This window comes from Haematobia irritans, chromosome 2 (assembly GCF_050003625.1).
Source record: "Haematobia irritans isolate KBUSLIRL chromosome 2, ASM5000362v1, whole genome shotgun sequence".
Classification (NCBI taxonomy): Eukaryota; Metazoa; Arthropoda; class Insecta; order Diptera; family Muscidae; genus Haematobia; species Haematobia irritans.
In genome coordinates this window covers 184,160,610-184,176,873 of record NC_134398.1, presented here as the reverse complement: position 1 = coordinate 184,176,873, position 16,264 = coordinate 184,160,610, and the positions used below count along the sequence as shown (strand labels likewise).

The following is a 16,264-nucleotide window of genomic DNA, read 5'->3' as shown; positions in this document are numbered from 1 at the left end:
AATTCAGGGAAAATATTCAGTTAGGCTTTCGCTTTTCCAAATCCGAAATGCCGGGCCTCACGCTTGACACCTGCCATCAGATTTTGTACAGCCACCTTGTCCACCTTCTTCGCCGCAGAAAGCCAGTTTGCCTTGAACTGCTGCTCGTCCTTAGCAGTTTTTTTGGTCTTCTTTAGGTTCCGCTTGACAATAGCCCAGTATTTCTCAATTGGGCGGAGCTTTGGCGTGTTGGGAGGGTTCTTGTCCTTGGGAACCACCTGTACGTTGTTGGCGGCGTACCACTCCGTGGTCTTTTTACCGTAATGGCAAGATGCCAAATCCGGCCAAAACAGTACGAAACAACCGTGTTTCTTCAGGAAAGGCAGCAGACGTTTATTCAAACACTCTTTCACGTAAATTTCTTGGTTGATAGTCCCGGAAGCTATGAAAATGCTGCTTTTCAGATGGGTACAGATGGCTTGCCAAACCAGATATTTCTTTGCGAACTTTGACAGTTTTATGTACTTGAAAATATCTGCTACCTTTCCCCTTCCTTTTGCCGTATAAAACTCCTGTCCCGGAAGCTGCTTGTAGTCGGCTTTGACGTAGGTTTCGTCGTCCATTACCACGCAGTCAAACTTCGTCAGCATCGTCGTGTACAGCCTCCAGGATCGCGCTTTAGCCGTCGTATTTTGTTTATCATCGCGATTTGGAGTCACTACCTTCTTGTAAGTCGATAGTCCGGCTCGTTTTTTGGCTCGATGCACGGTTGTAGACGATACACCCAGCTTATTTGCGGCATCTCGGAGAGAGAGGTTAGGGTTTCGCTTGAAACTACCGGCAACTCTCTTTGTCGTCTCAGCGGCTTCCGGCTTTCGATTTCCCCCCGATCCAGACTTCCTGGCTGTCGACAAACGTTCCCCAAACACTTTAATTACATTTGTAACGGTTGATTTGGAAACTTTTAGCGATTTTGCCAGCTTTGCGTGCGAGTAGCTCGGATTTTCGCGATGCGAGAGCAAAATTTTGATACGCTGCTCTTCTTGCTTGGACGGCATTTTGACAACTGAAGAGTGAATTGCAAAATCAAAATAGGAGCAACATTCTACACACACATACCTTCAAAATGAGGGGTGTTCGGATTTTTTAAATGCAAAATTGAAGGAAATACGTCAAGTTTATATTGATCAAATTTTGACCGTATCACCCTTTAATTCGTATTGCAAGCAAAATAGTTAGGAATTCCCTAACATTTTACTACAAATGCACCTCTTATGGCGCAAAAGATATTTTTGCAATTGTTAACTCCAATTTTTTTCCTTCAAACTACGAAAAACCAAGTGAAAAGTATACTTAGGTCTAATCATTTTTTTTTGTATTTGTCAAAAAAAAAAAAATTTTGCTTATTTTAGTGATATCGGCGTTTGTAATAGTTTAATTACAATTTTCTAAAATTACTCTAAATTTTCTAATATTAACCTAAATTTCCGTAGTGGTGGGTTCATTGTTTTGTTTTGGGTGTATGAGAAGCAAATATTTTGTCATAAAATATTTACTTATTTTTGTGATATCGACATTTGTAATAGTTTAGTTTCAATTTTCTAAAATTACCCTAAATTTTCTAGTATTAACTTAAATATCCGTCCTGGTGGGTTCAGTGTGTTCTTTGGGGTGTATGAGAAGCCAGATATACTGGTATGAACGTAGTAGTACTTTGTGTAAGGGTTTTACATTGTATTTTTTTTGTACAATTCATTTGTAATTGTGTTATATATTGTAATACTTTGTATGCCAATACATAGCGACAATTTAAATAAATTAACACCTGAGAAGAGTAATCATTCAATCGCCTACTCCCTCCCAACCCATCTATTTGTAGTCATCTGTCTTCAGTCATACGAAATACATACAATCACATTAATTGCCTCACTGTTTTAACTCACTCTCGTATCCCCAATCAAGATTCTCTCAATGTTTGTCAAACAGTTTTCTCCATGCACAAGTCAAATACAAAAACAAACAATCAAAAAAGAAAAGCCACCCAACCTAAAGCAACAACTACACTACTACTACTACAACAACACTAAAACTAAACTAAATTGCAAATTTCAAAGTTTATAATTGATTAATTAAAAAAAGATTTATAAAAGAATTGAAGAAAAAACAGAATATATTTCGATTTGCTGTTGCATTGGTGTAGTAACAAGCCGAAATAAAAACAAGTTTTATACTTCTATATACGTCATTAAATTCGGCCCGGCCGAATCTTAAATTGTGTTGGAATTCCAGGTGCATTTGATGATCGGTTCAAATCGTAATCTTCCCGAAGTTACATTTAAAGCTTCTTCTTCTTCCAGTTTTGTTTGATTTTAGAGGAATCTTAAATATCTTGCAGAAATGTGCACGAAAATTCGATAGAATAACGCTTTTCTAATTTCAAGTAATTTTAACCCTCTAATGCCCCCCAAATTTTTTGTCAGCTGATTAAATATTCAATCCTGACGACACAGAAGCAAGAAAACTACTTAAGAAAAATTTATACGGTAAAATTCAGTATATGCTGCAGAGGCTCTTGAAAAGGTTTTCTTTTTATTTTATTCATTTTTATACCCTGCGTCACACTGTGGAACAGGGTATTATAAGTTAGTGCATATGTTTGTAACACCCAGAAGGAGACGAGATAGACACATGGTGTCTTTGGAAATAATGCTCAGGGTGGGTCCCTGAGTCGATACAACCATGTCCGTCTGTCCGTCCGTCCGTCCGTCTGTCTGTGAACACATTTTTGTGATCAAAGTCTAGGTCGCAATTCAAGTCCAATCGCCTTCAAATTTGGCACATGTTCCTAATTTGGGTCAGAATAGAACCCTATTGATTTTGGGAGAAATCGGTTCAGATTTAGATATAGCTTTTATATATATCTTTCGCCCGATATGCACTAATATGGACCCAGTAGCCAGAGTTTTATACCGATTTGCTTGAAATTTTGTACAACCATAACACTTAGTCGTATAGTCAAGTGTGCATTGAAATCGGTTCAGATTTAGATATAGCTCCCATATATATCTTTCGCCCGATATGGACTTATATGGCCCCAGAAGCCAGATTTTTGGCCGAATTTTGGTTGAAATTTTACACTAGGAGTACAATTAGCAGTATAGTCAAGTGTGCCAAATTTGATTGAAATCGGTTCAAATTTAGATATAGCTCCCATATATATCTTTCGCCCGATATGGACTAACATGGTCATAAAAGCCAGAGTTTTGGCCCATTTGAGCATTGTAGCTATGCGTGTCAAATTTGGTTGAAATCGATTCAGATTTAGATATAGCTCCCATATATATCTTTCGCCCGATATGCACTTATATGGACCCAGAAGCCAGAGTTTTATCCCGATTAGCTTGAAATTTTGCACAAGGAGTACAATTGGTAGTATAATCATGTGTGCCAAATTTGATTGAAATCGGTTCAGATTTAGATATAGCTTCCATATATATGTTTTTCTGATTTCGACAAAAATGGTCAAAATACCAACATTTTCCTTGTTAAATCGCCACTGCTTTGTCGAAAAGTTGTAAAAATTACTCTAATTTTCCTGAACTTCTAATACATATATATCGAGATATATTTAGATGCCCAATAATTCAAAACGGGAGATCGGTCTATATAGACCGCTGTCAATCAAATAACTGTCCACATGTTATTTTGGACCTACAATACCACTAGATTTCGAAAGCAAATTGGAGAAAAGTTGTGTGTAAAATCGGGAAATCAGTTTAAGGACTTCTCCAAAACATGGATCTATAAAACCCAACTACAATACACCTAACGCATCTCCTGATTTCCATTTTCAAGCAAAAATTACGGTGTCTAGAAGCTCCAGTAGTTAAATCTGGTGATTGGCCTATATGGGGTCTATATAAAAAGATGGACCGATACGGCATACCTACACTGAAAAGACAGTGAACCCACCAGGAAAGACAATTTTAGTTAGTTTTAGAAAAAATATATTAATTTTAGAAAATTTTAACTAAACAGTATTAGAAACGCAGATGTCACGGCGATTTCACAAAACTAAGTAAATAATATTCGACAAATTCAAAAAAATTATTTTTTTTCACTTGTTAAAGAAAATTTCAAAGTTTGTAGGAACAAGTATACACAGCACTAAGGTCGGCCGGGCCGAATCTTAAATACCCACCACCATGAACCAAATATTAGGGTTTCCTTTGAAATTTCAGGAGGGCTTGAGGACTTGAGGACACTTCCCGAAGGTAAATTTAAAGATTTCACCTATGAGGACTATATCAGATTCTGGATTTATAAGAACCATTTTTGTTTGAGTTTTAGAGGAATCATTAACATCTCTTGTAAGTGTGCAAGAAAACTATAAAATAACGTCTTGATTTGAAATCTTAAATCTGTAGAAGTAAAATCTGGAGATTTTACATTGAGATTCAAGCAATTTTCATGATCAGTGCGCCTTCTACACCCTCAAGAAGTGAAGTCGGTCTATATGGAGGCATTACCAAATGGACCGATAAAAACTTAATCCGATACACGTTTTTGTGAGCCTAAAATACCAGAATATTTACAATTTCAGGCAAATCAGATAAAAAATACGGTTTCTAGAAACCCAAGGAGTTAAATCGGGAGATCGTTCTTATGGGGGCTATACTAAAATATGGACCGATACTCACCGTTTTCGGCACACCTCTTTATGACCCGAAAATACCTCTAGATTTCCAATTTCAGGCAAATAGGATAAAAACTTCGGATTCTAGAAGCCCAAGAAATAAAATCGGGAAATCGGTCTATATTGGGGCTATACCAAAATATGGACCGATACTCACCATTTTCGGCAAACCTCTTTATGGTCATAAAATACCTCTAGATTTCCAATTTCAGACAGATTGGATAAAAACTACGGTTTATATAAACCCAAGACCCCAAATCGGGAGGTCGTTCTATATGGGGACCATACCAAAACATGGACCGATACTCACAAGTTTTGGCACACGTATTTGTGGTCCTAAAATACCTCTAGATTTCCAATTTCAGGTAAATTGAATAATAACTGCGGGTTTTTTAAGCCCAAGATGTAAAATCGGGAGATAGGTCTATATGGGGGCTATACCAAAATATGGACCTATACTCACCATTTTTGGCAAACGTATTTGTGGTCCTAAAATACCTCTAGATTTCCAATTTCAGGTAAATTGAATAAAAACTGCAGATTCTATAAGGCCAAGAAGTAAAATCGGGAGATCGGTCATATGGGGGCTATACCAAAACATGGACCGATACTCACCTCTAGATTTCAAATTTCAGGCAAATTGGATAAAAACTACATTTTCTATAAGCCAAAGACCCCAAATCGGGAGGTCGGTTTATATGGGGACTATATCAAAACCTGGACCGATATAGCCCATCTTCGAAGTTGACCTGCCTGCAGACAAAAGACGAGTTTGTGCAAAATTTCAGCACGATTGCTTCATTATTGTAGACTGTAGCGTGATTACAACAGACAGACAGACGGACGGACATCGTTATATCTTCTTAGAATTTCTCCCTGATCAAGAATATATATACTTTATATAGTCGGAAATCGATATTTCGATGTGTTACAAACGGAATGACAAACTTATTATACCCCCGTCACCATTCTATGGTGGTGGGTATAAAAAATTGGAGTTAAAAATTGCAAAAATGTCTTTAGTACCATACAAAGTTCATGATGGGCTCATTACTGATAAAATGTAAAAATTTTAAGAAATTCTGAACTATTTTGTGGGAGATCCGAATTTACGAGTAGTTAATCTTTATGCTTCATAACGTATGCAAAAAATTATTAAAGTCATGGAAACATAATAATTCCATGAACTAAAATATAATTAAATCAGCTTTAGTGAAATAAAGGGTTCACTTTTTTTTGAGTGTATATTTGGCACACCTCTTTGTGGACCTAAAGCATTTCCAGATTTTAAAATTCAGGCAAATCGAATTAAAATTGCGGTGTATAGGTGCTTAAGACCCCAATCCGGGGTATCGGTTTATATGGGAGCTATATCAAAACTTGGACTGGTATACACTATATTCGGCACATCTCTTTGTGAACCTAAAGTACCCAGAGATTTCATATTTCAAGAAAATTGGATTGCAATTGTGGTGCTTAAAATGTCAAGAAGTTAAATCTGGAGATCTGCCTATGTGAAGGCTATAGCAAAACGTGGACCAATACACATCATATTCGGCAAAACTCTATGTGGACCTAAAACACCTTTACATTGTGAATTTCAGCCAAATCGTATAAAAATTGGGGTGTAACAGGTTCGCTGATAAGTCCCCGGTCTAAGAAAGAAAAACACATTTCTTTTGTCAAAATTCGTTTTTATTATTCAACATAGTTCCCTTCAAGAGCGATACAACGATTATAACGACCTTCCAATTTTTGATACCATTTTGGTAGTACTCCTTCGGTTTTGCCTCAAAATAGGCTTCAGTTTCGGCGATCACCTCTTCATTGCAGCCAAATTTTTTCCCTGTCGCTGGGGGCCAGATCTGGAGAATACGGGTGGTGGGGAAGCAATTCGAAGCCCAATTCATGAATTTTTGCCATCGTTCTCAATGACTTGTGGCACGGTGCGTTGTCTTGGTGTAGCAACACTGTTTTCTTCTTCATATGGGGCCGTTTTGCCGCGATTTCGACCTTCAAACACTCCAATAACGCCATATAATAGTCACTGTTGATGGTTTTCCCTTCTCAAGATAATCGATAAAAATTATTCCATGCTCATCCCAAAAAAACAGAGGTCATTACTTTGCCAGCGGACTTTTGAGTCTTTCCACGCTTTGGAGACGGTTCACCGGTCGCTGTCCACTCAGCCGACTGTCGATTGTCGAGTGTAGTGATGGAACCATGTTTCATCCATTGTCACATATCGACGGAAAAACTCGGCAAACACCGATCAGATTCATCAACACGCTCAGAATCATCAACACGTTGTTGTTTTTGGTCAAATGTGAGCTCGCGCGGCACCCATTTTGCACAGAGTTTCCGCATATCCAAATATTGATGAATGATATGACCAACACGTTCCTTTGATATCTTTAAGGCCTCTGCTATCTCGATCAACTTCATTTTACGGTCATTCAAAATCATTTTGTGGATTTTTTTGATGTTTTCGTCGGTAACCACCTCTTTCGGGCGTCCACTGCGTTCACCGTCCTCCGTGCTATTTCACCACGCTTGAATTTTGCATACCAATCAATTATTGTTGATTTCCCTGGGGCAGAGTCCGGAAACCCATTATCAAGCCAAGTTTTTGCTTCCACCGTATTTTTTCCCTTCAGTAAACAGTATTTTATCAAAACACGAAATTCCTTTTTTTCCATTTTTTCACAATAACAAAAGTTGCTTCACAAAAGACGCTCTATCTCACAAACTAATTGACTTACAGACGTCAAATTTTGACACGAAATATTTGAAGGTTGTGCTATATAAAAATTATATGCATTTAATACTAGCGACGCCATCTATTTGTCAGACCGGGGACTTATCAGCCAACCTGTTAGAAAGCAACCCTGATTGCTTTCCCCGTCTCAGGGGAGCATTGAATGATATATACAGTCCACCAATGTGGTATCACAATGGACTGAATAGTCTAAGTGAGCCTGATACATCGGGCTGCCACCTAACCTAACCTACAGTCCATTACTGATTTCGGAATGGTTCACTCATCGTTCAGCCAGGTGGAATTTTATGTAGCCTCCCACTATGGATTACATACGAAAGACTAGACTGTCAACCACAATCTTGGGTTGTATTTGTAACAGAACAACAGAATTATTAAAAAACGATTTGGAACCACTGTTAATCGGTAACTAAAATCTATATTTTTTTTTGTTTTTAATTTTTATTGAATAAAACTCGTATGAGATGCTTATTCTTATTGAACAATTTTCTTTAGTTTAACAAAAATTTTTTGTGAGGTTCTCAAAATAAGACCATATTCGAAAGATAAATCATCCGACTTTGTGATGGGTAATATTTCAAAATTCTGTAGTAGGGCAACCATTACAGCTTTCATTTCCAGCATAGCAAATTTTTGACCTAGGAAAAACCAAGTGCTTGAAAAAAAGTCAATACGCATACACAAAAGATAACTCACCTATACAATTCCTTGACCCTGCACTAAAGGGGACAAATGCAAATGGATGTCTGCCGATGGAATTTTCAGCTAAAAATCTTTCTGGATTAAATGCCTCGGGATTAGGAAAATGTTTTGGATCTCTCATAATGTCATAGATATGAACATTTACTTGAGTATCAGCTGGTAATATGAGACCATTGATATGTGTTTCAGTAGTACATTTTCGAGCAATGAATGGTACCGAGGGATACAAACGTAGACTTTCCTTCAAAACACATTCCACGTATTCCAGTTTATTAAAATCAAAAACCGTTAATGAAGAAAAATCTCCTGTGGAGAACGGACATTTAATCTTGAAATGTTTTTTGGGATATTTATTTTTTTTTTTAATTATTACCTATATTGGCTATTTCTTGACGACATTTCTTTTGAACTTCTGGATGTAGGGCCAAATTCATTATTGTGAATATTAAACCAGCCGATGTGGTATCATAACCTTCGAACATAAAGGTATTGACTTCATCACATATACCTTCATGGTCAATATTACCCAGGGATTCTTCATACAGCAATGTGTCCAACATAGCATAACGCTTCTTTTTACCAAATTCATCGCTTTAAAAAAAAAAACATTATTTAGGTTTGAAAAAACAAAAATATTTTGTATGATATGGGAAAAGAAGTTATTTGGTAAGATTTTGACTGGCTTGTGTTTCAAACAATGCACATTGTCTTTAGATTAAAAGTGTAATATTCAAATTATAACACTTTAATTTATAAGTGTTATAATATATCGAAACTTAATCCATTAGAAATCCCAATTTTTTTAGCATCAGAAAATGAGTATACAAGAAATATGGGTAGAATATACATTATCATTAAGTTTAAAAGTGGTCTATTCGAATTAAAACACTTTATGTTAAGTATTGAAAGACTTCAATTGTAGGCAAAAATAATGGATTTCTTGTTACTCCTCGTGATATTTGGACTTACGTATTATTTGCATACTCGTCTTGCTGTTCTTTCTTCAGTTGATATTCAATACGCTTCTTTTCAATTATTCTACTGCTAAAATCGGTAGCAATTTTCAAATCATGCTTATGTTTCTTATATCTTCCAAAAAATTTAAATACTAGCTCATTATACATAAGAGGATTATTAAGTCTTTCGAGAATAACCTCTTCAATGTCGTGAATTGTTTTACGATATTGGACACTACCACTCTGATCATCTAGACTAACACCTAATGCCGTTTCTGAAATGAAAGAATATATTTTTTTTAATATATTATAAATCATTTACAATTTTTTTAACTCATTACCAATAACATTATTTAAAGTGAATTCAGTGACAACATCATTTACTTCGATTTCTTCTTTGGGTAAACTCTGCAATTTCTTTAAAAGTTTTAGGCTTTCCTCTCTGAAAGCAATACATAAATATTATTATTTGTATTTACATTTAATTTATTAATTTTTTTTTTCAAAAAAGTTATACAGATATAAAACTGTTCCAAAATTTTAGAAATGAAATTTTAAGAAATTTTTCTATAGAAATGAAATTTTAGGAAAATTTCCTATAGAAATTTTGACAAAATTTTCTATAGAAAAAAATTTTGACAAAATTTTTGAAATACACAATTTTATTATTGTATTTAAATTTAATTTATTTTAAATTAAAATTAAGAAAATCAGACGTACATAAAATTTTCTCAAAATTTCCTATAAAAATGAAATTTTCCCAAAATTTCCCATAGAAATAAAATTTTGAGAAAATTTTCCCTATAGAAATTTCATTTTGAGAAAATTTCCTATAGAAATGAAATTTTGAGAAAATTCCCCATAGAAATTTCATTTTGAGAGAATTTCTTATAGAAATGAAATTTTGAGAAAATTTCCTGTAGAAATGTAATTTTTAAACAAACTTCGAAGAGAAATAAAATTTTTAGACAAAAAACGAAATTTTGAGAAAATTTTCTAAAGAAATGAAATTTTGAGAAAATTTCCTGTAGAAATGAAATTTTAAGAAAATTTCCTATAGAGATGAAATTATGAGGAAATTTGCTATAGAAATAAAATTTTGACAAAATTTCCTCTAGATATGAAATTTAGAACAATTTTGAGAAAATTTTCTATAAACATAGAATTATGAGAACATTTTCTATAGAAATAAAAATTTGACAAAATTTCCTCTAGAAATGAAATTTTAGGCTTTTCTCTCTGAAAGAAATACACAATTTTTATTATTGTATTTAAATTTAATTTATTTTAAATTTAAAAAACGGAGCAGACGGATATAAAATTTTCCCAACATTTCCTATAGAAATGAAATTTTGAAAAAATTTCCTATAAAAATGAAATTTTAATAAAATTTCGCAGATAAATTAAATTTTTGACAAAAACGAAATTTTGATCAAAATGTCCAATAGAAATGAAATTGTGAGAAAATTTCCTCTAGAAATGGAATTTTTGAGAAAATTTCAAATAGATATGAAATTTTGACAAAATTTCCTCTAGAAATGAAATTTTTGAGAAAATTTTCTATAGAAATGAAATTTTAGGCTTTCCTCTCTGAAAAATATACACAATTTTTATTATTGTATCTAAATTTAATTTATTTTAAATAAAAAAAAATCAGACGGACATAAAATTTTCCCAAAATTTCCTATAGAAATTAAATTTTGAAAATTTTTCCTATAAAAATGAAATTATGAGAAAATTTTCTATAGAATGAAATTTTGAGAAAATTTCCTAAAGACGTTAAATTTTTGAAAAAAATTCCTAATGAAATGAAATTTTGAGAAAATTTCATATTGAAATGGAATTAAAAAAAAATATTCTATAAAATAAAAAAATAAAATTAAAAAAAAATCCTATAGAAATGAAATTATGAGAAAATTATCTATAGAAATTACATTTTGAGAAAATTTCCTAAAGAAATGAAATTATGAGAAAATTTTCTATAGAAATGACATTTTAAGAAAATTTCCGATTTGAAATGAAATTTGTGAAAAAAATCCCAATGAAATAAAATTTTGAGAAAATTTCTTATAAAAATGAAATTTTGAGAAAGTTTCCTATAGATATGAAATTTAGACAAAATTTGCTATATATATGAAATTTCGAGAAAATTTCCTAATGAAATGAAATTTTGAGAAAATTTCCTCTAGAAATTAAATATTGACAAAATTTGCTATAGAAATCAAATATCGAGAAAATTTCGTATAGAAATGAAATCTCGAGAAAATATCCTATAGAAGTGAAATGTTGAGAAATTTTCCTATAGAAATGAAATTATGAGAAAATTTTCTATAGAATGAAATTTTGAGAAAATTTCCTAAAGACGTTAAATTTTTGAAAAAAAATTCCTAATGAAATGAAACTTTGAGAAAATTTCCTATTGAAATGGAATTTAAAAAAAAATATTCTATAAAATAAAAAAATAAAATTTAAAAAAAAATCCTATAGAAATGAAATTATGAGAAAATTATCTATAGAAATTAAATTTTGAGAAAATTACCTAAAGAAATGAAATTATGAGAACATTTTCTATAGAAATGACATTTTAAGAAAATTTCCGATAGAAATGAAATTTGTGAAAAAAATCCCAATGAAATAAAATTTTGAGAAAATTTCTTATAAAAATGAAATTTTGAGAAAATTTCCTATAGATATGAAATTTAGACAAAATTTGCTATATATATGAAATTTCGAGAAAATTTCCTAATGAAATGAAATTTTGAGAAAATTTCCTCTAGAAATTAAATATTGACAAAATTTGCTATAGAAATCAAATATCGAGAAAATTTCGTATAGAAATGAAATCTCGAGAAAATATCCTATAGAAGTGAAATGTTGAGAAATTTTCCTATAGAAATGAAATTATGTGAAAATTTTCTATAGAAATGAAATTTTTGAAAAAATTTCCTACACTCAAAAAAAAAGTGACCTCACTATTTCACTAAAGCCAATTTAACTATATTTTAGTTCATGAACATATTATATTTGGTGAAAGTTTCATTTACTCTAATAATTTTTGGCGTACGTTAGTTAAATGAACTAAAAGATGGGAAAAAATTATACATAAGTTAGAGATAGAGATTTACTAAATTCGTATTTGTCATAAAATAGTTCATTATTTCTCCAAATTTGTAAATTTTACTACAAAAGCGTCCATTATGAACTTCGTATGTCACTAAAGACATTCTTGCAATTTTGAACTCCAATTTTTTCCTTCAAACTACAAAATTTTCTTTAAAAAGTGAAAAAAAAAATGTTTATGTCTAATAAATTTTCTTGAATTTGTCGAAAAATATTTACTTATGTTTGTGATATCGGCGCGATGGCAGCGCTTATAATACTGTTTAGTTACAAATTTCTAAAAATATTCAAAATTTTCTAAAATTAATCAAAAGTTTTCTTTCTGGTGGGTTCACTGTTTTTTAGTGTAATGAAATTAAATTTTGAGAAAATTTCTTATAGAAATGAAATTTTGAAAAAAAAAATCCTAATGAAATGAAATTTGGACAAAATTTTCTCTAACATAGAAGAGCAATTCATCCCATATACGGAAAAAATAATTTTTTGATTGATGCCAATTTTAATCTGCGCCCTTAAAATGTAGATAAAAAAATTACATTTGTATATTATTTAGATTACATATGTATTTTTATACCCTAAACCACATAGTGGTCACAGGGTATAATAACTGGCAAAAAATGTGCCTACCAGAAATATTGATTTTAGACCCCATAAATTATATACCGATCGACTCAGAATCACCTCCTTAGTCTATCTAGCGCTTTGAGTTCGTCCGTCCGTCCGCCCATGTAATTGTTGTTTGCAGTATTCTAGTCGCAATTATTAAGCGATTTTGATGAAATTTGGTATGTGTTTTTTTTTTGTTTTGTACAGGGACGAACGCTATTGAATTTGGAAAAACCGGATCAAATTTATATATAGCTCCCATATATAAGTATCGCCCGATTTCGATAAAAGTGGGCAGATGGCGTTCATTAATTAACCGATCGGCATCAAATTTGCCACAAAGTAATCCAATTGACCACCCTTTAAGTGTGCCAAATTTCATCGAAATCGGTTCAGATTTCGATATAGCTCCCATATATATGTATCGCCCGATTTTCTCAAATTTGTCCATAAGTCCCTTATTTATCAACCGATCTAACTCTAATTTGGGTTACTCTAATCTTCTGTAGTACTGACTATATGTGCAAAATGTCATCCAAATCGATTCAGATTTAGATGTAGCTCCCATATAAATATTTTTAGCGCCCGATTTTCAAAAATTTCCCCTTATAACCTTATTTTTGACCATAGTGGTCTTATTTATTAACCGAGCTCACTCAAATTTAGCACAAAGTAATATCCTGTAATATTATCAAAACCTGCAAAATATAATCCAAATCGGTTCAGATTTAGCTATAGCTCCCATATATGAAAGATTTACCCCTTATAACTTTATTTCTGACCATAATATCCTTATTTAGTACCCGATCATACTCTAATTTAGCACAAAGTAACCTTCAGTTCAGATTTAGATATAGATCCTATATACATGCATCGATCGATTTTCCCAAATTTGTCCATAATACTCTTATTTATTAACCAATGTTTCTCAAATTTCAAATGTACAGGTATTACTTACATGTACCTCTTACATAAATTTATTTTCAGAAATTTGGATTTTTTTAATAATGGACTCAATATTAGTGGCATACTAACTCAACTATAGCTCCTAATAATATCAGATATTTCTGTTCAGATTGTGATTAAACTCCCATAACCATGTACCCCTTAATGTTCTTAAATATGGAAATTCGGGTTTTCCCCAAACCTGTACCATTGATACCCCACAAACAATGTTTACTATTTCAGTAGGGGTGGTTTAGGGTATGATATAGTCGGCCCCGCCCGACTTTCTACTTTACTCACTTGTTTTTTTTTTTGTTTTGCGTGTATAGGCACTTACTTGAAAATTTCGTTAAACGTTTGCAAAACATTAAAATGAAAAGCTGGTGTTAAAAGTTTTCGCCTGTGAAACCATTTGCGATCTAAAAAATATTCAAAAGGTTCTCTATCAATGTAATGCACCCAGCTTTTGTTGAAGATCTTACCAGAGCTTATGAGCAGGCCATCTCCTAGAAATTCCTTTATAAGGCCGTAAACGATCGCCTTTTCCATTATTGTTGTACTTTGAAACACTTCGGCAGAATCTTCTGCTGTTACAACATTATACATCGGAGTCCACACGAAGTATAACAAATAGCTTTTTCCTTTGCTATAAAGGATATTTCCTCGCATGTATTTAAAAAGTTGGCCTAGCGTAAAGAAATATTTTGTAATTGATGTAAAATAAGGTCATATTTAAAATGTAATTTAATCTGGTTTTAGTTTTGTTAGCCAATAAGGATATAATTTAAATAAATTCACACCTGCTTTCATATTAAGTAAATCAAAATTATTCCCAAATTTGGGATAAATTCCAGGTATAACACAAATTTCATTTTCTCTATTTTTACATTGAACTCGTTTGCAGAGACTTAATATGAAATATTTTTCATTTAGTTTGTAAAGAAATAACGCTAAAAAAGCTATAACTATTATAATAAGCCACATTTTCGATTGTGTTTCGTCTTTAAAAATCCTAAGAATATTGCCACTTTAAACTCTTGATTTATACTAAAGTAGATTTTTATATTTTATTTAGTTAAATATGAATTGACTTACACAGACTGCAAAGGGATAGTGTCTTTCTCTCTCTCTATTCTAATTACAATATTACAAGCTTAACCTACAACCCGTTTACAAATTTCAAGTATGAATTGCATTTATAAATGTGTATATGACAATCTTCCACTTCGATGGATGGTTAGAAATAATTGAAAAGCAAATCAAGGTCTTTTCTATAATAGTGCGTTCATCCATGCAACATTTTAAAACCCTACTAGCAATGAAGGTTTCTTAATTTCACCTTTAGATTCTTGTGACATCAATACAGAGTGGCTGATATATAAATCGCTTATATGCACAGAAAAAAATTTCACGAAAATTTTCCCAGTTAAAATCTTAATTGAGATTTAAAAAATATTCAATTAAAAATTTAATTGATTTAACAAATTTTTTAATTGAAATAAAAATCAATCACACAAATTAATAGTATCAATTAAATATTTAATTGGATCAATTAATTTTTTAATTGACTGTCAATTAATTTTTTAATTGATACTATCATTTCTGTGATTGAAGACATTTCAATTAAAGAATTAATTGGATCAATTAATTTCGTGATTAAATCAGAAAAAACTTTTTTGTGTGTGACAGTTTGACAGATTTCTACCAGCGTCCGTTTATTTTATTGTTCACAGGTTTACAAAAACATTTTGATCTATTGCGTTCATACACAGAAAAAAAATTCACGAAAATTTGTCCAATTAAAATCTTAATTGAGTTTTAAAAAATATTCAATTAAAAATTTAATTGATTCAACAAATTTTTTAATTGAAATAAAAATCAATCACACAAATTAATAGTATCAATTAAATATTTAATTGGATCAATTAATTTTTTAATTGACTGTCAATTAATTTTTTAATTGATACTATCATTTCTGTGATTGAAGACATTTCAATTAAAAAAATAATTGGATCAATTAATTTCGTGATTGAATCAAAAATTTTTTTTTTGTGTGTACACACAAAAGATTATTTTTCTGATTCAATCACTAAATTATTTGATCCAATTATTTTTTAATTGAAATGTCTTCATTCACAGAAATGGTAGTATCAATAAAAAAAAAATTAATTGAAAGTCAATTCAAAAATTAATTGAAAGTCAATTCAATAATTAATTAATCCAACAAAAAAAAAATTAATTGATAATATTAATTTTTGTGATTGATTTTTATTTCAATTAAAAAATTTGTTGAATCAATTAAATTTTTAATTGACTAGTTTTAAAACGCAATTAAGACATTAATTGCAAAAATTGTCGTGATTTTTTTTTGTGTATATTCAGTTAGTTTTGATGCAATTTAAGCGATATGGTGTTATTGCTCTGCACATAAAACTATTTTTTTCTAATTCAATAACGAAATTAATTGATCCAATTAATTTT

General features: G+C 31.5%; 2 protein-coding genes across 2 annotated transcripts in view; one reads left to right on the top strand and one right to left on the bottom strand.

Annotated features, from left to right (window-relative positions):
• tkv (serine/threonine receptor kinase thickveins) overlaps positions 1–16,264 on the top strand; it is a 671,465-nt gene that overhangs the window by 62,232 nt on the left and 592,969 nt on the right. The window lies entirely within an intron of this gene.
• Positions 7,876–14,812, bottom strand: LOC142226784 (putative cytochrome P450 4ac1). Its single transcript, XM_075296993.1, has 8 exons — positions 14,584–14,812; positions 14,266–14,469; positions 14,121–14,202; positions 9,454–9,554; positions 9,126–9,387; positions 8,530–8,747; positions 8,151–8,462; positions 7,876–8,092 (listed from the first exon to the last, which is right to left on the bottom strand). The coding sequence occupies exons 1-8, from the start codon at positions 14,765–14,767 to the stop codon at positions 7,929–7,931; spliced, it is 1,527 nt and encodes a 508-aa protein (XP_075153108.1). The 5' UTR covers positions 14,768–14,812; the 3' UTR covers positions 7,876–7,928.